Source organism: Schistosoma mansoni, chromosome 1 (assembly GCF_000237925.1).
Source record: "Schistosoma mansoni strain Puerto Rico chromosome 1, complete genome".
NCBI lineage: Eukaryota > Metazoa > Platyhelminthes > Trematoda > Strigeidida > Schistosomatidae > Schistosoma > Schistosoma mansoni.
Genome location: NC_031495.1, coordinates 48094135 through 48120174, shown reverse-complemented (window position 1 = coordinate 48120174; position 26040 = coordinate 48094135). Strand labels below are relative to the sequence as shown.

The 26040-nt window shown below is 34.7% G+C and overlaps 1 protein-coding gene across 1 annotated transcript in view; it reads left to right on the top strand.

Moving 5' to 3' along the window:
* Positions 1-5226: 5226 nt before the first annotated feature.
* The window catches only part of Smp_169380 (putative protein tyrosine phosphatase), a gene marked incomplete at both ends in the record, with an annotated part of 54693 nt that continues 33879 nt past the window's right edge, over positions 5227-26040 (top strand). The window contains 6 exons of the mRNA XM_018794651.1: positions 5227-5242; positions 8853-9185; positions 9407-9595; positions 12811-13107; positions 13598-13894; positions 19841-20067. Coding sequence (XP_018649042.1) covers positions 5227-5242; positions 8853-9185; positions 9407-9595; positions 12811-13107; positions 13598-13894; positions 19841-20067 — 1359 coding nt within the window. The remainder of the gene's footprint in view (positions 5243-8852; positions 9186-9406; positions 9596-12810; positions 13108-13597; positions 13895-19840; positions 20068-26040) is intronic.

Genomic DNA, 26040 nt, shown 5'->3' with positions numbered 1-26040 from the left:
TTAACAGGTATATGTGTGATCAGATTGTTCGAAATGTATTGCGCTAATATATCACATAGTTCTTGATAATCTTTGTCTTCTCATTACATTATCGGAATAAGTTTCAGTCCGTTTCCAGGTTTGTAGATCAAAGTGTCTACTCTGGTACATCACTGCAGCCTTAGAGTTCAATGGTATGACGTTTAAAGAATGAATGATGCTCAATACAACTCTATGATCACTCATAAAAACTCATGACTGATATGCACTGAGATAGGGTGTATATTGATTGTAAACAATGAATGAAGTGTATTATTTCTCCTAGTCGGTTTTTCGACCTGTTGGACCCATACACAAAGTTTTATTGTTTCAACTAACTTGTTATATCGACCTGGTACCAGATTCGAAACCCATGTAATGTTTGGCAGACTGAAATCACCTCCTATGATTTTAGACGTATGCGGTTAGTGTGAAGCAGCGGAAAAGGTGTTTGTCAGTAATCTGTCAAACTTAGAATCTGCATTAGGTGGTCTGTATATACATCCTATCAGTAGATAATTTTGAGATCCACAGTTTACAGTAATCTAAGTAAAGTCGCCTATAGCATCAATAGATTTATACTCAAATTTTCAGGCTTGAATGTCCGAATGGACATAGATAATTATACCGCCTCCTAATCCATAACATCTATCGGTTCTAAAGAAAACGCAGTTATCTAAATGCAAGGAGTGATCGGATATAGATTAATTGCACCTCGTTTCCGTAATAAGTACAATGGTTGTATCGACAAGGAATAAAAATAAGATGCGTAACTTTACTGGGCAGATAGCGGCCATTGAACGAAAGAATAAAAAATTGAGAGTTATCATATTGAAGCAGGTTAGAGTATAAATCACAATCGGCAGTTTCATCAACACTCGTAGGATTGGCTAAGGTAAGTGTTGTGATGCAACGGAAACAGATTCAACAACTTTGTCATCATTTGAAATGCGTTTACTGTTGCCGGCAGAAAAGCCGGCGGAATTACAAAAATGTCTTCTCATTGCTATTGGATGTAGCATCTGATAAATACACAGTGTACATATTGGGAGCCGGACCAAGAAGGCTATCTGGTATATGTGTGCAACCAAGTGGCCATTTACAATTCAGATTACTATTTATATCTGACGTATGGGTAACATGTTCTAGACGTTTGTTTCCAAGGTTTGTGGCTGATTTCGGCTCCTCCGTAATTTGGGGAGAATCGTGTGTTGTTAAATATACTTGTGAGGGTTTGCAAGGTTCTAATATGTTGACGTTAAGTGTGTCGTCAGTTATGTCCGTTGCACAGTTACTGTAACTGGCTATTGCACTAACAGCGATTTGGACTGCGTTATCCAAATCGTCATCAGCACAACTACTTAAAGTAGAATCTGAATCAACATTCCTAAAAGGATGGATATCACTTACATCGGGATTACTCTCTTCTGGGCTTTGAACTTTAGGTGATTCGGGCAAGTTTTTCAGTAGTGGCATATTTGTGAAGTAAGATGTCCTCTTAGAATCAGGCCTAATTTTATGACCTTTAGGATTATGATGCGCTTGGGAGTTTGACGCTTGTAGTCCGTAGCTATCTTTATCTGCTATTCGCTGGCATAGTGTTCTATCTGGTAGAATCTTAATATCCTTGAAAATCTGTTTTTGTGACAATGACTTGTCGAAAGTTAAAGACTCACTAGCGTCTACAGATGAGTCGAATTTGAACAATATCGGTGAGTGCATGCCAGGGTGATTTCCTTTTAATCTTGTTCATACACATGGTACGTATCATATTGCTAACTCCAAGCATACTAGATTTGATATTTTTAAAGGCATATGTATCCGGTATATTAAAAAAAATGGATTGCTAGATTGTTTTATTCTTTCAAATACCTCTGATGCAACACTATCTAGGAAGTCATTCATGTCATTCATTTGATCCGAAGTCTGTGAATTTGGGGGTGATAGGATACTTAAGCGGGTTGAGAATGTTCATGTCAACTTGCAGTCTTTTTATATCATTCATATGGTTGCAGTTGTGATTATCATCATTGTTTACTAGCAGAATCTCTGGAATGGAGACAACTGGTCTACTTTGTCTACTTTTGGATGAACGGAGTAGCTCATCTCGTTGAAACTGACAGTAGCAGTGTTAGATTGTATCATTTTCCTACGTTTGGCTGAACGCCTAGAAGCCGGGGCCTTCATTTTCTTTTGTGGCATCATTAGAAAGTGAAGTATAGCAAATGGATTGAACAAAATGTTGGAAATAGAAATGAATGAAAAAATCCATGCCAAGGACTGAAGCCTGGAAATCAAAACCTATGTTTCACGCAAGAGTGAATGTATCGTGAGGATTAGTGAAAGTGTTAAAAACAAAAGATGATAATAGTAGGAAGATAGTAGTGTAGATGTAGTATGTATGCCAGTACATGTGTGAAGGCAAAATAGAACATCGAGGGACACGTTGTGTGTGGTATACAGTGAAACGTCGATCGCTAAATTGCTAACTACATCAGCAAAAATTCTCTGAAATGCCTTACTTGATTGCATAATGAGTGGAAAAATATGCTATACAAAACACTATGTGAACATAACGTGTGATTTACCCTAAATCATTAGAGAGTGCACAGTATGGTGGGTCTTACATTTTCTATCTACGAATTAACAATGGAAAGTTCCGCCTCTCATTGTGAATGTAGCCTATCCAGTAGTGGCTGAATACTTGACAGGTCACTACCTTACTGAAACCAATAGACTTATCCTCACAGTATCAAGTGATGTGACCTGATTTAATACTAACCCAACCCACTCATTTCCAAGTGATATCGTTCACTAGCTTGTTCTTACTAATTTACCTTATTTACCCACTCAGTTTCATTTGTTTCCTTATAAATTTCTATCAAAATTTCCCTACTCTTCGTTACCGTCTTAGTTTTAATATAACTAAGTAGACGAATTCGCAGTAACATAACTGATACGAAGGGATGAAAAAGTAAAACTACATAAGTTTACTCATTTTGATGTTTGCTCAAGATCACTTCCGTTTTTAGTTCAATGTGATGATTATACAGAGTAGTATTTTTTTCGTTTTAAAGCCCCACATTCTATTCGTTATAACATTAATATATTTATAAATAAATGATATATTTGTAATATTCCAATGAGTAGAAAAATTATACTTTCGGACGTTTCGTGATTCAGTGTAGGCCACTTCTTCAGAGAATAACTAGCCCAATTCTGGAGAAGTAGCCTACATTGAGTCACGACACGTCCGATGGTGTAATTTTTCTACATAGTGGGATATTACAAAATTATTATTTATTTGGAACAATGTGCCCAATGTTCATTTTATTCGAAGTTGCCAAATCAAAACTTGGTAGAGCTACCTATTAATATATCCAAGTGTGATCTTTATTCAAAAAACTATATAATTGTATTAAATTAACGTGAACTATGCTCAACATGACATGAAGCATGTTATAATTCTGGGTATTTTTTACATGTGATTTTATTCTAATTGACAATCAAAATGAATGATACGACTAAGGTCGTCGTGTTTCGGGTTTACTAAATCTCGACTTGTATAAGTCCGGATGCTTTTAACACGCGTCGTGAGAATGGCAGCGGTTCCTCGTTCTTCCAAGTATGAGAATAACCGATGCGGGCATTCGATTGTTAGACAGTTTCCTGAAACGTCACTTCCCTAAGACTCACTTTTCTACAAAATAAACGTACCTTCAAGTAATTAATTATTTGCGAAAACTATTGACTATGCTGCGCCCACTGAGGGCTATAAAGGCGAATGGAAAGCAGAACTATGCCGTAGGAAGTTTTGCTACAGAATTCAGTCATGGAGACATATATTGAAATGGCGATGATACAGTGTAGGTTGGGTAGGAGTGGTGACGTGCTTGTCCCACAGATTGGCATATGGGGTTGTATATCTTCGGTACGTCGGCGTGTCGAGTATTATGCCGTTTAGTTTTTTTCTGCAGTTCAGGTTATAACATTTAATGAGTCCAACGTGTCGACAAGAAAAGTGTATCGAATGAGACATTATGACTGTCCATGTCAAAATTTATTATTGATACTGTTGATAATTGTGAGGGTTCCATTACATTTTATGTCGTCCATTCACTACTAGCGTCCGTAAGGAAGGTGTCGAGTTGTAAGAATTAGCACAGACTGTTGTTCAGAATGTGAAAATTGTATAGTTGAGAAATAAATCGAACCCTTCCACTACACTCCTGGATATTAACCGTTCAACACTGGTAATATATCTTTGTTCTCATGTAGTTCATTCGGTTTGGTAATATTGTCTTACCATTATATTTCGGTTCGCGTTTTAATCACTTGCTCATAATCTTTCACGTCCTAGGTTTTTACTTCTTCTACTCGTTGCTGATCACATCAATCATTTGACATATGCATTTGACGGTTACTTTGATGATGAGGACTCTACAACAAATGTTCTAAATCAGGAAATGTAATCTTACAGCCAACACAACTATAAGCTAATGATAGATATATAATATTGCGAAACAAGCCTCGAAATTCCATTGACATGGTTTAAAATGGGATTTTAGGTCATTTAGTACATCACCAGTAATAATGCTGATCCATCGCTAGCCAAGTAGACTCCGATTAAGCAGACATAATTACTATTTTAGCGACGAGATACTAATATTAAGTTTAGACGCAGAATTAACAAATCAAGGTTTTGATAGTGCGACAAAAAGACGAAGATTTTCAGAACTATGTGATATATTAGCGCAATACATTTCGAACAATCTGATCACAAATAATATACTTGTTAATCACATTTATACATAAAATAAAAAGGTCAACTAGACTGAAAATGCGGGGTTAGAGTAGACAAAGATAATAATAACGTGAAAATAATTTGAAACCTGATCACTCTGGGTAATAAGCTAATATTACTAGGATAGGTTTAAGGTGAGAACTCCGTGGCCTTGAGTTTGGTCAAATATGACCTTACTGTCAATACTCCGGTGGCATGCAACAGTCAAACTAATCTGCAAAGGATAAGTCTTTATTCAAGGCCACAGTAAAAATTCAGATGAGAAAGACTAAAGACTATAAAATGCGGTTAAAAGATACCTGAATGGAGGTTAAAACATTCGACAGGGAGAAGGAGCAAAGAAATGGCGATAAGTGCAATATAATGCTACGAAGGGATTTTCAGAATTTTTTTCCGTTACAACCATGGTTCGACACACATGTAATTTGGCGGAAAGTTTACTTGAGAAGTTAGTTGTAATGTGAAATAGTGTTGGCAGTCTTGCTCTATACCCATAAACCCGAATAAATAATGTCCCAAAATGACAGGGTTTAAGACAAATATACTTTTTTAAAATCATGGCGTATGAACCTATTGTAGTTTGTAAAACCATTTGTCATTGTTGAAATAACCGTCGTACAAAACAGATCTGTACAGGTTCATAAGTTTCAAGATTGGTAATGAGAATACGTATGGATAATGCAGAGTGAGAGAAATAATAGTTAATGTTTGAGAACGTGAAACCTATACGGGAAATTTGCAAAAGCATGCTATTTATATGTTAGATTAGTTTGCGTGGTATGTCATTTGTTTCGCGGAATTATCGATACTTGAACATCTAATCGACTGTAATCATTCTACGGATTCACAGTTTGATCTTAAGGTTGCACATATGATTTGTTTAAATCTACCTAGATTTCTTCGTATCCAACTCCTAAAAATGGCTTAAGCTCTTACCATCCACGAATTCGAGCCAGAACTATGCACACTGTTGCTGTAAATAATTCCCCAAAATCAATAGCTTTCTAATTGTTCGACATTGGATGCTGACCACATTGTTTTAAGTGGACTTGTTTAATGAAGGCTTTCGGTCATGCATCCGTAACAGATCACGTTACGAACCGGTTCGGGAAACAGCTCCTACTTTCACTAGCCAGATTAGAGCAATTGCTTCTCGATATATTGATAACGGATCAAATATATCTTTCCGATCTCTTCGCATCTGACTTCTGATTTTAACCGATTGGGGGACGCTTCGAATATAGAAGGTGTCTCTGGTTGCTAGTTGTCAAACTAGAATACTGGTCGTATCTTCAACACAAAAGAAATACGTCCTGTTATCGTTATCTTGGCCCTAATTAATAATAATATTCTATCATTATTACTGCGTTCCCCTTTACTTATGTCTTATTTTCCCATTGTTTTATTAATAAATGCCCATTATATCACCTTGTTTATTTTAACATCTCTATGACCCTTAATGGCCTTTAATTATTGTGATTAAAAATATTTTAATCCCCTCTAATCATTTTACTATATTTACTGAATCTATTGTTACGTAATTTGGTATTACAATCTTTCTATAACGTCATCTTCGTTATTAGTGTTCACATTTCATCACGGAATTAGTACTTTAACAAAAATATTCCATATATATGATTGTACAGCTTGATAATAAATTCGTTGAAAAGAAATCTCATTTATGGTTATCATAACACCAAAACTGACAAAACCATGAACGTTTTCAGGCACCTACTCGAAATGGGGTGAATGGCAAAATAAGAAGCTTCGAGGTGTTGTGCCAGAAAAGAGTATTTCAACGATTATGAAAAAAAGAGAATGAAGCATTCAAAGCGAAAAGGGTTAACAGTCGTTTTAAATGAACATTTTTGGCAAAATAGAATTGAAATCTCTGATTTTAAGTACAACAATGTACACTGACATGTTAAAATTATGGTAGACAATACTCAACATACTATTACCGCTATTTACACGACACCCAAACTACTTGAATGTACTTCAGCTCATCCTGAAGTTTGGAGATTTTGTGGTGACATTGGTTCCCCGTCATTAGATCCTTGAAGCTGAATACACTATAGCTGAGTAAACCGAAATTAAATATCGGACGCCTGAGAGAGGCCAGTAGACACTCAAGAACACCCAGTACAGACGTCATTGGCTCGAACATGCAAGTGTGATCACTTTATGAAATCTGTTGCATTCAAATTAAATGTATTATTCTGTTATCATCTTCGATGTATTCTGTAATGATTCTTGAACGGGACTTAACTGATTGTCACCATAGGACGAGACGGAACAATCAATGATGTATCACTGACGTGAGGTCTTAGAAATCGGGTAGTTGTATCATGGAAAGTACAGAATATTGAATTCATTCTGATATCAAAGATAAGTACACAAATACGAACGAAGACTTTTATTCGATGATACGTTACGAAACTCACACCTAACACACTAAAGGTCATGTGTTCCAGTTCGAACCACTTGTGTTATTGATATCAAAATTGCGTGGTAACAAATCTACCTGAAATGGCTTAGGGTCCCTACATCATAGGCTTCCAGATTTGTTCTCTAATCTCCTTAAAGAAATGGTCCATGATACCCTACTGAATTTTGGTCTTGTCTGTACTGTGTCGCCCTATTGTGATGGTCAGTAAGGTCCCGTTCAAGAATTATTACAGAATATTTTCAAGATGATAATAGAACAATAAATTTAATTTGAATACAAACGACTTCACGAAACGGTCGCACCTGCATGTTCAAGCCATGATGTCTCCTCTGAGTGTTTTCTAATGTGCCTTAACTGACCTTCCTAAAGTATCCAACGTTTAATACAAGTTTTCTCAGTTTTTGTATGTTGAGCATCAAGGATCATGTGGTTATAAACCAATGCTTCTAAAATATGATCCACAGTCTTGCTGAAGCCTGGCAGGGTTTTTACCCAACGCTTATGTGAGAACAAGTTATTTGCAAATAATATTAATGATAATATTTAGGTGGAGCAGTTCCCCCAAAATATCTGTATATTAATGAGCAGGGAACCACATAAATTTTAGTTAAGCTTCTTGGACAAACTTTTTGTCGTGGACATTATAGCAATGAGCTACATCAGCAGACCACTATTTTGATCAAGGTGAAAAGCATACAATAACAAACAGTCAGAACAAAGCAAAGGCTGGATTCAACTACTTTATCAGTCTTGGTACACTGGTTCCGTTTGACGCAGAATTGGTTTTCGCGGATCATCTACCAAAAGCTTTCGTGCCATTGTTCTTTGCCTCTGGACAGGGAGGGATAATTCACAGTCAGAGCCATCTAAAAACCCTGATCTCGGAAGGGTTCACCGACCTACTAACTAATTATGAAAATATAATTGTAAGATAATTATGTTACGCTTTATGGTACAGTAGATGGTTGACTGCTTTTTCTTATCTATACTGAAGATGTTATTCTATCAAGTTTCCGGAGTCATATTAAACAAGTGTTGTCTAAATATTGTTGGGCTATAAGGCAATCGTGATACATGGTAACTTAAAAACAATTTCAACAATTTCGTTCAGTAATCTAAGATATTGTTGACGTTCATTGATAGAACGCAACTTGATTTCAGACAAATTATAAATCCGGTCTTTACCAATCGAAAGAGGCGATAAATATCTATCCTTATGGCAAACAATTTTGGAGGTTAAACCTCATGTTTTCTCAATATAGATACACTTTCAATCAAAGCAACAAGTGAACACTTCATATTCAAGACCGATCTTCCGAAATTCGGTCGCAGAATAAAACAATAAAAAGTAACTATTTTTAGTTAGAAGAACATCATTCAGAAATGTTTGGTGTTTGATCGCTTCGTTTCGTCCGCTGTCTCTACGGTTTACGAGGTGGTGGTAATACGAATGTTCAACGTGTTGCATGTTTTTGTTGGGTTTGATGCTCATATCGATCTTCTTACTTAATCTTCAATTGCTGTGCGTATACCCAGTAATCTCATGTAGGTGTGAAATTTAGTCACTATGTTAGCAAATAGCTATCTGTGTTGACCAACCACTACGGTTTGGAGAAAATTGCTCCTATGTATGTCACTGTTTGGAAGATTCATGTGAAGCAACTTCGAACAGCGTTGGGTGTAAATTCGGATCTTGCAGTCCTGGTTATTTCGGTTTTCCTGCTTGTCAAAACGGTAATTACAATTATTCATGTCTCATCATATCGAATTCAGCATGTCCTACTGGTACTTTTGGTCTAAATTGCTCACAGAATTGTAATTGTGAGCCACAGAACCTTTGTAATCATATTAATGGGGTATGTATTGGCGGGAATAAATGTGGCAAAGATTTTTATGGGGCTGCATGCACTAAAAGTAAGTATGGATTCTTGGTTTATTCGTACTAGTTCGAACCAAAATGATTTTCCCTCCTAGGGTTTACAGCGATTGTGAGTCCCTTCATATTTCATGGCCAGCTTTCAATAGCAGTTACTATATTGGGTCATCAAACATTGTTAAGTACACGTTAGTTTCTCTGTTGTCTTTTAAGATTGTAACTAGAGTTTTGTTCAGGTCTGAATCAACAAATCTTTCAGTATACCAATCAGTCAATGCAACGTCTGCTTATGAAAATAATTATGACATCAAATTTACTCATAATAATTCACTTATCCCTTTCGCGTTTTCCGTTAGGGCTGATTTTCTAGTCTCTGTTGTAACTGACGAATACATTGTTGAAGGTGTTCCGAGTCCTGAATCATCCCCTCTGGAGATTAAATGCTCAGGTACGTTTTTCATCCTAGGTTTTATTTTTCAGTCCCGGCCTTAATTTTCAGTTGGACACTGTTTCACAATAACACTTGGAGCGAATTCAGTTTCAAGTTATGTCACTAAAATGTCTAGACATTTAATCTACTTTTCATTTGCTGTACTCTTAATGGTATGAATACTTTTTAAAACAATCTACCCGAAGCTGGTATGTTAGCGATAACACATCATTTAAAAATGTTAAGTTTATGTTTCATAACAGTAGTATTTTTCGCATGTGAACACACCTTCCTGTTTTGGCCCACTTCATTTGTAAGAACTGGTAAGATTACCTGCGTACTCACAGTGAAGCGAGTTGTTCATACTTCAGGATTGTGTTCTAACATAGGCAGTCCGAGTGCTTGACCATCAGTTTGCACATATCATTCAAAAGATTGTGAAGACATGGAGTTGTACAATATCACGTCAAACAACTGGCAGTGAAAAATCCAATATAATAATTTCTTTCAATCATTTATCTATGAAATCGCACTATTCATCTATGCAAACATAGTTCAAGTGATATAGGTCGATAAAGTAGGGCAATACTACTACTCATTTGTCATTTTAGAATTTGAACACTTGTTGATTAGTAGATATTTCTTAGTCCTATCTGCCTGTTGTATTGTTGAAATACATACCCACATATGTTATCTGAAAACATCATAAATGTTTTGCTGAGCTAGTAATAACTAAAGTCAGGTGCAACATCCTACTTCAGGTCAGGTATATGTCCCTTGTTTTTTGCAAGACAATAACTAACCTTTGTCATATCACATCTCAGTTTTCAGTGTGCCGATCTGAAGTCGAAAGTCTAAACATTGTTATCTGACCTATCAATATTAATTTCGCTTATGGTTTATTACCAGATACAAAAGATAAAAAATCTCAAGAATACAAATTTATTATCCGAGTTTCCTTAACATAAAGTGATTGGAGGCTTTTTAAAACTATTCGAATTTAAACTAACATTCAAATGGTAGCTTATTGAGATTAAAGTTTGGCGATACTTTTGATCAGGAGGCTAACTGTTCTGTTAACCAACTTCTTGCTTTACAAAAAACCAAAGTTTAGTTTTTTGTTTCTTGTCCTCCTAAATTTTGTGAATATAAATCATCATGTTTTTAATTTCTTGTTCATTAGCTATACATTTTTTATTTTACAAAACACCGAGACAACTGGGGACTAAATAAATATGCGCTGTACTGATCGGGAAATCGAATTGTAAAGAGGTAGAATAGGGCAGGGAGTATTATCAAAAACAGTTGGACGAATAAACCCAAGTGGACGAAAACAATACACAATTAGAGATAGTTCAGTTAAAAATGGACTGAAAAATACTTCTTTCACAACATTTCATCAGTTTATAGGTCTTTTCATTACTGTACTGAGTTTTGTTGGGAAATCTATAATTCCTAATTAAAGTTCAGAAGATACTCTTATTCATAAGTCTTAATCGTTGGTTGGCGTGGTTTAAAACTGAATGAATTTAAATTTTCTTCGGGGTATGAGCTTCGAAATTTGTACTTGTTTTTTTCCTGCGTCTTTGTTCTTTTCATAGTGAACTAAATGTATTAAGCGTCACTCACCATATCTGATGTTAATGTAATTACAGCTATTGTAGTCTTTATCCTGATAATTTTCCTTCAATGTTCTGGTGCTGGTTGTGACAACTTGCGCCTGTTCACACTTGTACCGTACCCTGGGTTTTTAATACCTCACCGGTTGATATAATGTATGTGACAAAAAACGGAAATGTTGCCTCTGGACATTTTGTTAAGTTTTCTAAGTAGTAAACTATTACTATTTTACATAAGCATCATATTGGAAATCTTACCAAACCACTCATGACTAAAGCAAAATTGCTTTATTCACGAAAAAGTTTATGAACAATAGACGAATTTAACAGTTGTTTAATACATCTGTTAGGTTTCTGCAGGTATGTCACTAGAATACGTGAACGTAATATAAGTGTTATTTGACACTAGTTAAAATGACGTATCTGAGACCTTCAGTTGATTCAGCTGTTTTGTTGCGCTGGCTTTTAAAATACCTTATATATAATGAAAAGTTTGGATGATTTGCATGCTAGAAATGACCTAAAGTTTGAATAACCTTAAAAAATTCACTCCATTTCTTCTGTCCTACAAATATATCGTATAATTACAGTGTAGTTTGCGTCCCTACATTTTCCAAAGGAAAGGACGTATAACCTGAGAAAAGACCATTGGCTTTCCTAAATTAAATAGGCAAACAAAAATATATTTGTGTAGATAACTTATCGTGTCTTTTATTATGAAGTCTAGAACAGAGGACCTGTTGCTTGAAGCCCCATATAGGTTAATGGTTTTGGTAAATTCCATCTAGAATCGCAGCGTGATACTGGATTTTATAAGAAATAAGGCATTATGGTGCGTACACGATACGAAGATAGTTTCTTTCGGATGGTTCATATACTAGATTTTCTAACAATTTAACCAAATTTTTAACTATAAGTATCTATTCCCCTGTTTAAGTCCTATTCTGGCACATAACAGCTAGCACTCATAATTTTCTTGTATCCTCTGCTTGAAAGCAAATTGCATTGACATTATTTGAAGATTCTTTTTTGACAAGTGAAGTTGCAAAGTTTGTTTTTCTGAATATTTATTCGAGTGAAGATGAGGGACAATGAGGCGATTATAATAATACATTACTTCTTACATAGTGGAACCTAAAATTCTCTAGGCTAGTCCAGATCACGCTTGGGCCTGAATAAACACTAATTAGAGCTAGACTGTATAACCCTTTGGTACGATCGGCCTCGCTGATTGTATTTGAGTTTTCATCTTTCTAAACATAATATCCTTGATTGTAAACATCTTTATAGTAATAACGTTATCTTACCACATCATTTAAACAGTAGTGAGGTTCATCGTCATAACGATTACTTACCTCTCAAACTCATCTGTAAATATCAGTTTCCAAAGTAGTGACATATTTTGCATGTATCATGGAGGTCCAAAACCATAAAATATTATTTTACCGTGTTTATGTACCATTTAAGGTCTAACATCAACATTGTTCACTCAGTGAGCTCATTGAAGAGCGATTATATTCTGTAGAGATATCTTGTCTATATATTTGAATTTATACATTAAATCCAAGCAGTTGAGCAGTAATTTCTGCATCTTTACTTTCTTCCACTATTCAGCTCTTCCATATGTTTCCGTTATACCGAATAACAACTCAGTGAATATTCGTTGGAATGATCCGCAGAACCCTTCAATTCAAAGCGTTTTTATACATGCTACATTGATTGGAATCGGTGACTGCTTCAGTTTATCACCATCAGATTATCTGAATTACACTAAAACAGTGAATGTTGGAGCCAAAGATATTCAGTTGCAATTAGATTACTGGCGGCGTTATATTGTTACAGTTTATGGTTTGACATCTCGTGGCGTTTCCACCAGTCCTTCGACTACTACTATTATGACTTCGTTTGAGAGTGAGTTTCTCCAAAGATTCTGTTCTAATGAACTTATTCATCTATGTTTGTAAAAAGATAATTGGCAGTGGTAATCCAACCTGTTTACTGGGCTATTGTCATACCGGTTTATAAAGCCGTATAACTAGATTACTAAAGCTTTTACTCTCACAACTATGACTATACGAGGTACTCACATTTTCTAGTTTAAGCTTCTCTCATTAACCAACTTTGTTTTCCAAATAACATAATAGTAAAATTGTAAGTGATTTTTACTCACCTTTTTAGAATATTTCCAACATACAGTTGGATCGGTAAAGGATACAATAATAATTGTTAAGTTAAAGAAGAGCTTGCATTTAGGACCATACAGATATACTGTAAAAACAACTGTTTGACAGATACTCTTTAAAGTAAGAAGAGTTATTCACCAAGAAATGCCTACTTAAGTTTCAGAGTTCGCCTTTTATACATCGTCTTAACATTTATGTTGTGTGTTCTATATTTTTAGATCCGAGTGGTCCACCTTTGAATTTACGTCAACTGTCTCAATCGAATCAATCTGTTAATGTGACATGGGATAATCCTTTATGCAGTCAACGAGGTGGACCATTAGAAATGTATGTAATTAATATTTCAACATTATCGTCAGTTGTAATGCCAACTATTTTGGCGAATTCAAAAAATATACCACCTATTCAAATTAACAATCTTATACCTCAAATTGTATATACGTTACAAGTGGCTTATAAAAATCCGGTGGGTTTTGGACCTTCAAGTCAACTATTCATTTCTCTCAATCGATCAGGTACTTTTTATTTAGAATTTCATGTAAAGTAAATTCAACTTTAGTTATACATATAGACATGTTTTTATTTATAAGTCACATAGTGTTCTGTAATTGTAACATTATTAAGGTTTTACATGCGCTCGAGTGATCGTAAACAATTTTATTATGTTCTATTTATTTCATCCTTCCTGGCTCTTACACATCGTAATACTCGAATGTTTTTGGTTAAATCGGTGGCTTTGTCTTAATGTCTTAGTTAACATCATCAGACGGTATTCGGCAGGGTCACTCACTTTCTCCATTCTTATTCACTTTTGTAATGGTCATGTTCGTAGAGGTGATTTTTATTTTCATCTGGCTTTGAAGATCCAACCTCTTACTTATCAATTTAGATTACGTAGTTCTGTTTGGTAAATATATACATAAAATGCCGTCTTCTGAATGATTTATGCCCATTTAAGCGTATTCAGTGTGTATCACTTTAAGTGTAAAATATCACTTTTGCGAAGTTGTGCGTCGATGTCTATTCTGACCATTGAAAATGAAATAGTTTGGTGTATTGAAAACAGCAATCTTGGGGTTTTCGTCAACCCTGATAGGTTGATAATAGATTAGATCTGAGCTTGGATACAAAACTGTTAGTTGGTTTTTGACAACTTATACCTGTTGAGCAGATGTGATATCCGTCTATCCATAAGAAAGCTAATGTACTGTACATCAACTGTAGAAGGTTAATTACGTACGTAGTCCATGAACCTTCGTACAATAAATTAATTGAGGTATATGTCACACAGCTTAATCTTCGACTACCAGGACATTCTTGGCTAGTTAATATAAATGAGTAATACAGAAGAAAGTTGGTGTTTACCAGAATTAAAGTCATTTATTTTTGGTCTGATTTGTGAAACAAAGACTAGTGAAGATCTCGAAGGTATCGGCAATATACAGTTAAGTGTTTTAAGTGACAACCCATAATCGATCTCAGTAGTATAAATGCGTTCATTAACTATCTTTTAATTGCCCCCAAATGCCCTGGTATGGCCGAGAGTGGGGAGAGCCCACTCTCCCTCTCGAAATGCTCTCACATGTCCAGCGAATATATAGCCTCTGCCAGGGAAGTCCTACTCACTGCCTTCTCGTGGCGGGGGTGTTGTTTACGAAAGTGAGAGGACGAAAAGCGAATGTCCGGCGCTTTAACCGGGTTGGTGGACACGGAGGGTCCACCTAGGGGAGTTGGAAAACCCTGATTCCAAACCAATGGTGCACACGGGCTCCAGTATCCTGTCCGAACAAATGGCGTATGAACCTACTGTTGGTCACCGGCTACCATGGGACTGAATCTCCTCACGATGCTCCACTGCCTTGTGGGTCCAAAGGCTCGGGGTGTGGCCCCCTAAAAACACTATCTGCTTCGGTTTGGGCACCCAGGCAATATCATATCCCTTACACAAAATGAAATGTCAATATTTTGTGTGGCGCATGTGTATATGACGCCCCATTGTACCAATATTTGTGTTCAAATAAATAATAATAAATAAAACAAACCGCTTCACTTTTCTTGAGGGTCCCATCAGTACCGATGGTCTGGTGCCTGAAGAAATCTCGGCACTGATTCAGAAGGCTCGATTGGCCTTTCCCAACGTGTGTCGCTTGTGGTGTAAGCGAAACATCTGTCTCAGCGGTTTGCTCCGTTCTACTTTATTGTTGTGAAACATGGGCATTAATATTAGAGTATATTCATAGGTTACTGGAGTTCGATCATCAGTGTCTACAAAAGATTGCTCGTGTGTTTTGGGACCACGAAGTAAGCAATGACAGGATTAGGAATCGAGTATTAGGCAAAGATGGGGAATCGATTGGTGAACTATTAAATCTCCATAAACTGAGGTGGTTGGGACGTGCGTTATGCATGCCCAACCACTGCCTACTTCGACGGACTTAGTACTTATGAGTATGAAAGATACAAGCAAGTATATAGATATATTTACAACCACACACACATCTCACGGTCACATTTGTAAACGAAAATAAATGAGTGGGAAGATCAAAATAGGTTCATCTATCCAGAAGTTAGCGTGAATTATGCAAGCGTGTAACAATACTAACTGCTACAAATTATGTATAATACTATATAGCTTAGGCAAATGACATGGTCGAAAGGAAAATTCTCTTCCCTCAGTTGTCTCTAATTCCTTATCAATGAGACAGTGGGTTTCTTTATTTGACCTTTCGGATGCTAGAATGAATGGCACAGAATAAATATCAACTGGATGAACCCGGACAGACAGCAGTGGATGATCTTCAGAACAGGCTATATGTAACTGATAATGATTCAGTGTTTTTGACTGCTACTTGAATTTTTGAACGATTGCAAAGAGCATGTTCTTTACATTTATCTCTATTAGCAAGATATGTTACTAATGTGAATAATGTTGGCAGCTTTGTTTTTTCAACCTCAGTTTAGTATTTGAAGAGTGTAATACTAATAGGAATAAAAACATCAGTTCAAACGCGTCTTGTTTTTATATTAACTATTCAATCATTTATTAATGCATTATCATAGGCTCTCAGCATGTTCATGAATTGGGAATTGTCCATTTGTAGGTTTTTCAGCTTCATTTTGAAAAGATTTTTTCACACTCTCTGCCCTATGTCATAAGTATTAATTTGGACAGTAAATAGCGACTTCCAAACATGCTATAGGATTGTAATTCTGGCTTTTAAAGTACTCAGCTGTTAACCCGACTCAGATTCCATTTAGTGTTATAATCCAACTTGACCATATGATCACAGTTTGTTCTTAACTGGATGACTCAATAATACTACCCTGTATAGGAATATAAGAACAAGAATATTGTAAATGGAGTGCACTCAAATCACTTGATTATGTGTCTCACACATCATAATAAAGTGCATAACGGATAGTTAATAGATTGAGAATTAGTTAATGAAATGAAATAACACCTCACCAATTAGTGATGAATAGATCAGCCTGCTGCTAATCACTATAGTATGTGTAGCGTGGTTGTATCGTCAATCTGCACACTTGAGATTTGTCTCTAAGCTGAGTATACGAATCTCTACCCATAAAATGATCTACATTAAAGAGTTTAGACCTTAGAATTTCACATAGTTATATATCTGCGTTAAGATAAATTACGTTTGTAGTTTGGCTGTACTCGACTTTTGTTCACTGGATCTATGTTCAACACGGGCACATACTTTCAATTTTGACTGATAGGTGCGTTATCACTGTCCTCATACAATAGGTGTGGCATATGGTCTAGAGCTTAGTTACTAGTGTGGCTTCTGAGTCTCACTCACTTCTCTGCTATAAATGTAACCTCACTACTTCCTTTTTATAATTCAAGTTTCTTCCTGTATGAAATTTAAAAAAAATTGACGTAAAATTGTTTTTTTAGTGTACTATAGTTAAACATTCATTTTTTGTTGACTTAAAGAAACTACCTATTTATTTTTATTACTTAACATTAGGGTGTGGTACCCATGAGGTAGTGTTCTTTTTTATATAAAATAAGGGAGTTGCATGTTTGTGTATTTAATCCATATATAGGCCGTATATCCCCTTTCCTGATGATTCTTTTTCAGTTCAGAAAGTTTTATCATTGGCTTTGTCTTCTCTTAATTTGGCAGAATTGAAAATTTTAGACTTTAATTACTTTCTTCCAGTCCCTCTGTGATGCAGTTGTTAAAGTATTTTCTAGCGCCATTCCATTACAAGCCAACTAACTTGGTTATATATATTTGTGTGAAATTCTATTTGTAATGTTGTTTTAATTGTGCAAGGTGTCTGAAAATCTAACTTTACCATTTGTAATACGTAGATAATATTTCTATAAATTCATTGTTTAGTTTCAATGCCAAGAAGTCTAATGTACTCAAATACTCCTACTTACTACTTATATATTCATATATATCCAGAGGATTTGAATGTGGATAATGATATACTTGCTTACAGTGGTCTTCAATATTCTTAAGACTATAATCTTTTTCTATCGTAAATAAATCTGCAAAAGTTGTTGGGAGAGTTATGCAACGTTATTTGTACCATACAGAGGGACCTGGTATCATTGAACTTGAATAAAGTATTCTGTAGCTTATACGATGATCGTTTCAAAATTTCAAAGAAAAGTTATATTTGATATATACCGGGTGTTTTGAACGTTCTACAGTGAGAGTTTACAGAATGACATGAATTCATCATATTTCAAGACTTCTCATCAGTTTCAAATGACCTAAACTTTAGTAATACTAATATTTAAAAAAATTTCTCGCTTTATGCTAAATTTATCAAGGAATGAGGATATGCAGAAGTTCTACAGTCAGTCTAAATAAATTACTTTATAGCCATTTATAGTTGTAATTCCTGGTTGGTGTCTTGGTTCGTAGATGCGAGGATTTCAAAAGTAGTCTTTTAAAATAATTATTTTTCCTCCTTGCATGGTATACTCCTAACGTGCAATACTTTAGAGATTTCATGGTTTCTTCTAGTCATATAGTTCACAGTGCTAAACTAACGAGCACTAATTATTTACTAAAAAGTTTTGTCAACACTTCTCGTAGAAAGAACGATTAGCATCATAATAATGCGTCACTGTAAAGTGTTCCTAAAATGTTTACTACATACTGATCGAGTTCACAGGGATGTTTGCTTCAGACTACTGCCTGCATGTACCACTGAATCAAATTGATTCTATGTTTGAAAAGTATTAAAGGGTTTTAAGGGATTGTTGAAGAGTTTGGGAAGCGAGTAATGAAAGTAAAAAGATTAAAATGTTATATCACACCTTCTACTTCAGACTCTGCATGGAATCAAGGGAATTGACGCGCGATACCTCAAAGCTCAGGTAGACTAGGTCGATATTTATTCTGAATAAGTAGGAAAAACAACAAAGACATCCCAGTAATTACTATAAGATGAAGTAGCAACCTTTGACAATGGAGTTTCTTGTTAAAAAATAATCCACTTACTACAGTAAACTTGACATTACTCAAATTAACCGATAACAACTGATAAACAGTTGGAATAAACCATTATAACAAAATTTATAGCTAGTTATATAATAACAAGGCCTCCGGTGATATAAAGAGACAAACATAGATTATAGGTATCATTATTCTTATCATCGTAGGTATATTCCCTGATTTGGCATAAAATAGTCTGCATTGTGTACTGTCAAAAAACTTAGTTCCTGCAAGTTATTCACAAAAAAACGTTTATCAAAAACTGATAAGTTAAAAAGAATGGGACTTATTCTCCTCTTCAAACTAAATGACATAAACTATTATTAATATTTAAAATAACTTTAAAATCTTAATTTTTTGGTCTGGTTAAACATGATTTATTTCTTTTCTTGAAGTGAAATTGGCTTCAATATTATATGGTATTATTAAGTTGTTTACAGAATAATTTTATTCAGCAAATACAGTCGTAGAAGCGTAGATTGTACTAAAATCAGCTACAGAGTCACTAACCTCCCCTTCCAAAAAATACAGTGAATAACTGTTACATCATTGTACATTTAAGATTGTATGGTGCTCAACCGAACTACTTCATATAGATTGAAACTCTGAATTTTTAAATCTCATGGTAAACACAGTACAAAACATTTTCAACCATTTAGTCGAAATTCAATGGGGTATATGTTTAATCTCCTGAACAGTATGTAGTAGTTATTCATAATTACTACCAATAAAGAGCTCCTCAGAATATTTGTAATCAAAATGTTCAGTCGTTTAGTCTAATAGCGGTCACACCTCAAATCTGATTCATATAATTCGATCAGCTCCAAAATGTAGGTTTATCACTAAATAATAATAATTTGATCGGTATGTGATGTTAACTAATATGAGTTTATTTATTCTGAAAAAGCTATCCCGAAAGTAGACTAAATTTATATTCAAACATTTATATTAAGATGCTCGCTTTCTTATTTTTGACAGTTTCAAATCAGCCAACTTCATTAAGTGTACAATATTGTGGTATGAATTCATGTCGGTTAACATGGCTTCCACCAAAAGAAGGTTATGAATGGGGTAGATTAATTGAATATCGTGTCTTCTATTGGAAACAGGTGACACCAAATTTAGTTAGTAATATCACAGTACAAGCAAATGTTCAAGATTGTTTATTATCACAATTGGAGAGTGGGGTTGTCTATTATGCAAAAGTAAGTTATCTACTGTTAAGGTTACATTGCTGTCTCACTGCGTAAATAACGTTGTAATTCGTTTATATTTATTCAGTTAACATTCATATCATAAATGAAGGTTCTTTTCTGAATTTCAAGGTCGATACTAACCATAATTGCTTCTACAATTTCACTTTGTAATACTTTACATTAAAATAAACTCCGAGACATGTACAGATCTTCAGTATTTTTAGTGCAAATTTATAATGAAGCATTTAGTAAACATACATTTTTGTATGCGGGGTGGGGCTGGCGTTGTGATACAGTTAGTCATAAGACTTAAGTATGTAATTGCTGAAGATCAAAAACCTTAACTAATCAAGCCGCATCCCCTGGGTTGTTTTATAGCAGCTCACATACAATTGAGTCTGTTCGCACCTAATTTGGCTAAGCCCTTTTGTTAACTTATTTAACGGATAGACATTGGTACTACAACAACCTGTCTATACTGCTGTACCTTTATTATGTACGCTTGAGCATTATTTACTGCCTACTCATGTATTCATTCTGCTAGCCTTACTACTAAACACCTAGTTGATTCGATGATTCATGCTTTTCCATTTGTATATACATGTACATCTTAATCCTGCTCACGGCACTGCACTGTACTATGCTCGCTTACTCGATCGATTGATCTCACGCTCACTCGCCTGCTTTACGGCACTACTCTTTCATGCTTGCTTAACGTGTCTGTAATTTTGGATATCTGTGTATGGTCCAATAATAAACGCAATCAACCCTTCGTATTCGCCTTCCGATTTATACACCGTCGGGGCGTTATCGAGTAATGGTTATCAGGACGAACAATATACGAAGTTTAGGGATAATATCGAATATCGACCACCACAGTTTCATTAATAATAGTTAGTCATTTTCGACTAGTCCGATTTTCCTGTTTATATCATTATGTATGATAATGTTTTGTGATTGACTTAATTCTTTGAAATTGCTTTTACTTTTTTCTAAAAAAAACCACAACACATGTAACACCTAGGTTCAAAGTGTATTTACCTATGGTTCTGCCAACTCAGAGATTATAACATTTAATACATTAACTCAGTTCAATGTTCAATTAGTCAATCGCTCATATTCAGAAATTATGATTCAGTGGAATTTCAATCAAACAGCATCAATGTTTACTGTACGTTTTTTTAAATAGAAGTTTTTGTAGCATTTTTACGAAACGCAGATATATTACTTAAATCATGATAAATATTTCAAGTGTTTCTTGTAAATAAGCATTGATAATGCGAATAACAACATGGTCTGATGCTAGCGATTTCGGTCAATTTTAACCGCGTTGTTAAACTATCTATGCATAGGAGGAAGAAAAATACTGCCTTCAATGTTTTGTTGTCAAAAGTCAAGAAAATAGCTTTAAAACTCGTGGCCTAACAAAGACATGTCGGTGATGACTTTAGGTGGACAAATAGTCTACTTACACAAAGAATAATTTTAATTTATTAAGTTGTTCATGCATATCGGAAGTAATTTTTCTATGTATTATCACTAGTTTACATTAACAAGGAGGTTACTTAAAACAAGGAAGTACATATTCACCACTCTTTCTCGCGTTCGAACCTATAACCTTCACGTTTTTTGACAAGTATGATATTTTAAAATGAATAAATTAGGAGTGATTAACAGTGTTATATATTATGAAGTTATTTTGATTACCCTCTGTTGTTCATCTGTTTATTTTATAAGAGTAAAACTCACCTAGGGAAGTTGGTAATAGCGAAATGCTTAATCTGTACTGTCTTGTAAGCTATTTATTATTTTAAATTCATTTAGTATTGTTTGTTTGAATCTTCCCATCGATGTGTTAGGACTGCAACTGGTCAGTCTCTAATTGGCATATGTGCATACTCTGCGTATTGCCTCGATATAACCTTAATTCACAAGCATGGTAAGCAAAGATGGATAGTGGCTAGCAGTGGAATCCAGATGCAGGTACATCCAGCTGACGAGTTCCAAATGGGACGAAACGCCCGTCCTGGATTCCACTGCTAACCACTATCCATCTTTGCTTACCATATTTATTATTTTGTTTGTATATGTTGTGTCATGACTACATTAGTATATTTTATCTACTGTTTTTTTCCTGTGATTAATTATACCCCAAGTTAAGTTGAATTAATACTGTAATTAATAATCGAAAAATGAACCTGGTCTAAGCTACAATAATCTATATCCATTTTTAATTTATAGTAGTTTGTAATTTACAGTTTTCCTTCGTTTACCATTTAGTAGTAATTGCATTTTAATCATCTATATCAATGTAACCATAGTGATCTTGTTGTCATTAGTGATAATTACAGTGAACAGTTAATTACAGTCTAGTTTAGTCTGTTTATTTGCAAGAGAATAGAAACCAACTGTTACTTGACCTTGAATTGTATAACACTGTAGTACTATTTTTCTCTGAAGTAGTTGCATAATACTTTTCTACAACTATGAGGTATATTGAACCAAAAATTTATTTAGTTTTGGTGAATAATCTAATCATACAAGGAACTTATTTCAACGACCTCAGAAGTTTGTATTATAAATAATCCTATTTATGAGTCATATATTTGAATGTGTGACCTTCGAATAGTTGTGTAACTCAATTACTTATATATATACACACAATCCATCCTATGTACATATAAATTGGGTGGGAATTATTTTTAAACCTATTCGATTGTATTCAAATCTCATCTTCTCTTCCAATTCCATTCAATGAGTGGATTATTCAAAAAAAAACCGAGTGTTATTATTCATAAATGAATTAACTTTGTATCGTTTTTTTTTGGAAACAAAATGTCTGTTTTTTGTTTTGTTTTTGCAGGCTTACTTACTTTGCATATATGTATCATATTATTATTATTGTATATTAAAGATGAGAATGAGTATATTTTAATTCATTATAATTGAAATGAATTGAATAACGCGCGTGTATTAAAAAACAAACAAACAAACAACAACAATGGATTGTAAAAAATAGGCTGAAAAAATTACGGAATTTGTGTGTGTGTGTGAATCAATATTGATTGGTTAGATCATGATTTAGAGATTTGTTAAATTGAATGAATGTCTGTCTGCATTGGTTGAATGAGCTACTTCATTAAAATCTCTATTTTTTTGTATTTGTTGATTTGCGATATATATGTATATCCTGGGAACATCGAGTAAGTAATGCAGTTGTAATAAAACGGGTACTAGGTAAGGATGGCAAATTGATTGATGAAGTAGTGAAACTTCATCAGTTGAGATGGCTGGGACACGTGTTACGTATGCCCAACCACCGACTGCCCTGACGAACAATGTTTTATGGTGTAGGAGTAAGTTGGAAGGAAGCTAGGGGCGACCAGACCAAAACATGGCATAAATCGATTAAGTCACTGACAAGTGGAGTGAGCTATGTTAGTATGTGTAAACTACCTGGTTGGGATCTGCGAGATGATAGCAATCGATGGTTAGAGACCTTGAATGACATGGCACAAAATCGTTTGCAATTTTGTAACTGTATCCACTCTTTGTGTTCTCCCATAATCTAACCTTCTTTATTCTTCATGTCCCTTTCTTTTTTCTCTTTTCAAATTTATTTCACTGGATTATACTCCTTGAATAACATCTTAAAACCGTAATCTTTCACATTAATGCTTATACTCTTACTACTTCTACCACTATGGGATTTGAATCGACAACTGGATCTCTGTGCTAATGTGGTATGGCAACTAGAACTGATGTACGTGTGTACAAAGTTCTACGTTGTGACTGAATGACTGATTGCTATAAAAAATGGATTGAATTTAACTGGATAATTGATTGAGACAGTGAAAATCTGGGTTTTTTCGGAGAGAAATATACTAGGGGCATCAGAGAAATGGATTGAACATCGAAATCTGATTGCTAAACAGTTGTCAATTTCACTTAACTTAGTGTGTTTTTAGTTTTTTGTGATTAGTTAAAGGGGATTGTCGGGATATCCTAAATCAAGGTTCTTTTTTTTATTAATAAAACATTTATAATCCAAGTGTAACAAATCCTTTCTCAAAAATTTGAACTTACTTAATCAGATGCTGTTATCATCAGAGGCATTCAATTCATATCTGACAACTTGTAGTAGATGAAATGGTTGATTATATATTTTTTTCGTTTAAAGATCCCCATCATAGTAAAAGACTAATATTTGAATGAAGAATATTCTTTTCCGTTAATTCTCTTCAGGTTCTACAATTATATATCCAAATTAATAATCCGAAAAAATGGCCAGGTTAAAGGCAAAGCACATCGTTTAAAGCATGTAAATTTAGGAATGTCAAACCAAATAGAATAAAATTGTTAATGTTGATATGACTCATATAGAATGTTAACTTGAATCTGTATATACGTATAGTGAAAATTTAAGATCTGTGATCAGAATAAATATGCGTCAGATCGGGTGAGAGAGATATGATATTGCAATTACAATTCGATCAAGTGGAAGACTAAATTGTGTGAAAAATTCGCAAGACTCAATAAAGAGGGATCAATGCGGTGTGAATGAATCACGTATAGGGGAGATTAATAATGATGTTTAACCAATATTAATAATAATAGTACAAAGATTTGTGAGTAAAGATAAGAGAGACTACGAAAGGTCGTAAGTACATATTCAAATTAGGTCATACAATAGCTAAGATTATTGTTGATTAATTAGTCTTGTGGTTGACCAAGGGAGGAGCAGGGGTTGGAGATATTTCTTCTGTACGGATAGACAATTGATGAACGGTCGCTCAAAATCGTGGATTGGTTGAAGTTAGACATTAACACCGTTGGATGCCGGCCGGCTCAGTGGTCTATCGGTTAAGGGCTCTGGCTCGAGACTGGTAGGTCCTGGGCTCGAATCTCGTGAATGCGGTATCGTGGATGCGCACTGCTGAGGAGTCCCATAATAGGACGAAACGGCCGTCCAGTGCTTCCAGGTTTTCGATGGTGGTCTAGCTTCGATTGACTCATGATTTCAACAGTGAAAAATTTACTGACTTTATAAATAATTGAAAAGGATTGGTTTATACTGGCACTATGACCAGTTTGTACTAAATGGGCCAATATCGAGCTGTTTGCATTCTTCACCGAACCTTTGCTTAGCCACTCTGGGAGGTGTTCACGAGCTCCTAGGACTTCGACAGATATAACTTGCTCCACAGGAGCAGTCGAACTGATAAATCCAAAATGAGGTGGTTATTCTAGGTAATTCATCTTTAAACCTCGGTGTCACTACTGGGCCCGTGGAAAACACTAAACGTAGTTTTTTTGTCATTAGATCGTAACTAGTAAATGCTATATATATATATATATCTTTATATGTATAATGAGTAGAATTCGTTCAGTTTAGTTTATATTAGCGGATACAACTGATTTACAAATGAAGTCATCTGAATTATTTGACAGTTGAAAATAATATAGGTGACTTAAGGTAAATGATATAAGTATGTAGTGAATGTTTATGGTGTGAATAGTTTTCTGTCGAGTAGGTGAAATATGAATCACATTTAATTTGAGGTTAATAATAATAATGACATTAATATTAGATAGCTAATTTTGGTTAAATGCGTCTGAATATAATGTATCATTAGGAAAAGATTACAGATCAGTTTAAGATGATCCAGAACCCAGAAAATGTGTTAAACAGTAACTACGTGAAATAATTTAATGTAATAAGAAGACGAAGATTATCAGAACTATGTGATATATTAGCGCAATACATTTCGAACAATATGACCACACATATACTTGTTAAGAACATTTATATATAAAAATAAAAGGTCAACTAGATTGGAAATGAGAATAAGAGGAGACAAGGATAATAATAATAATAATAATAATGTGAAAACAATTTGAAACCTACTCACTTTGAATAATAAGCTAATATTACCAGGGTAGGTTTAAGGAGAGAACAAACTGTTTTTGAATACACAAAGG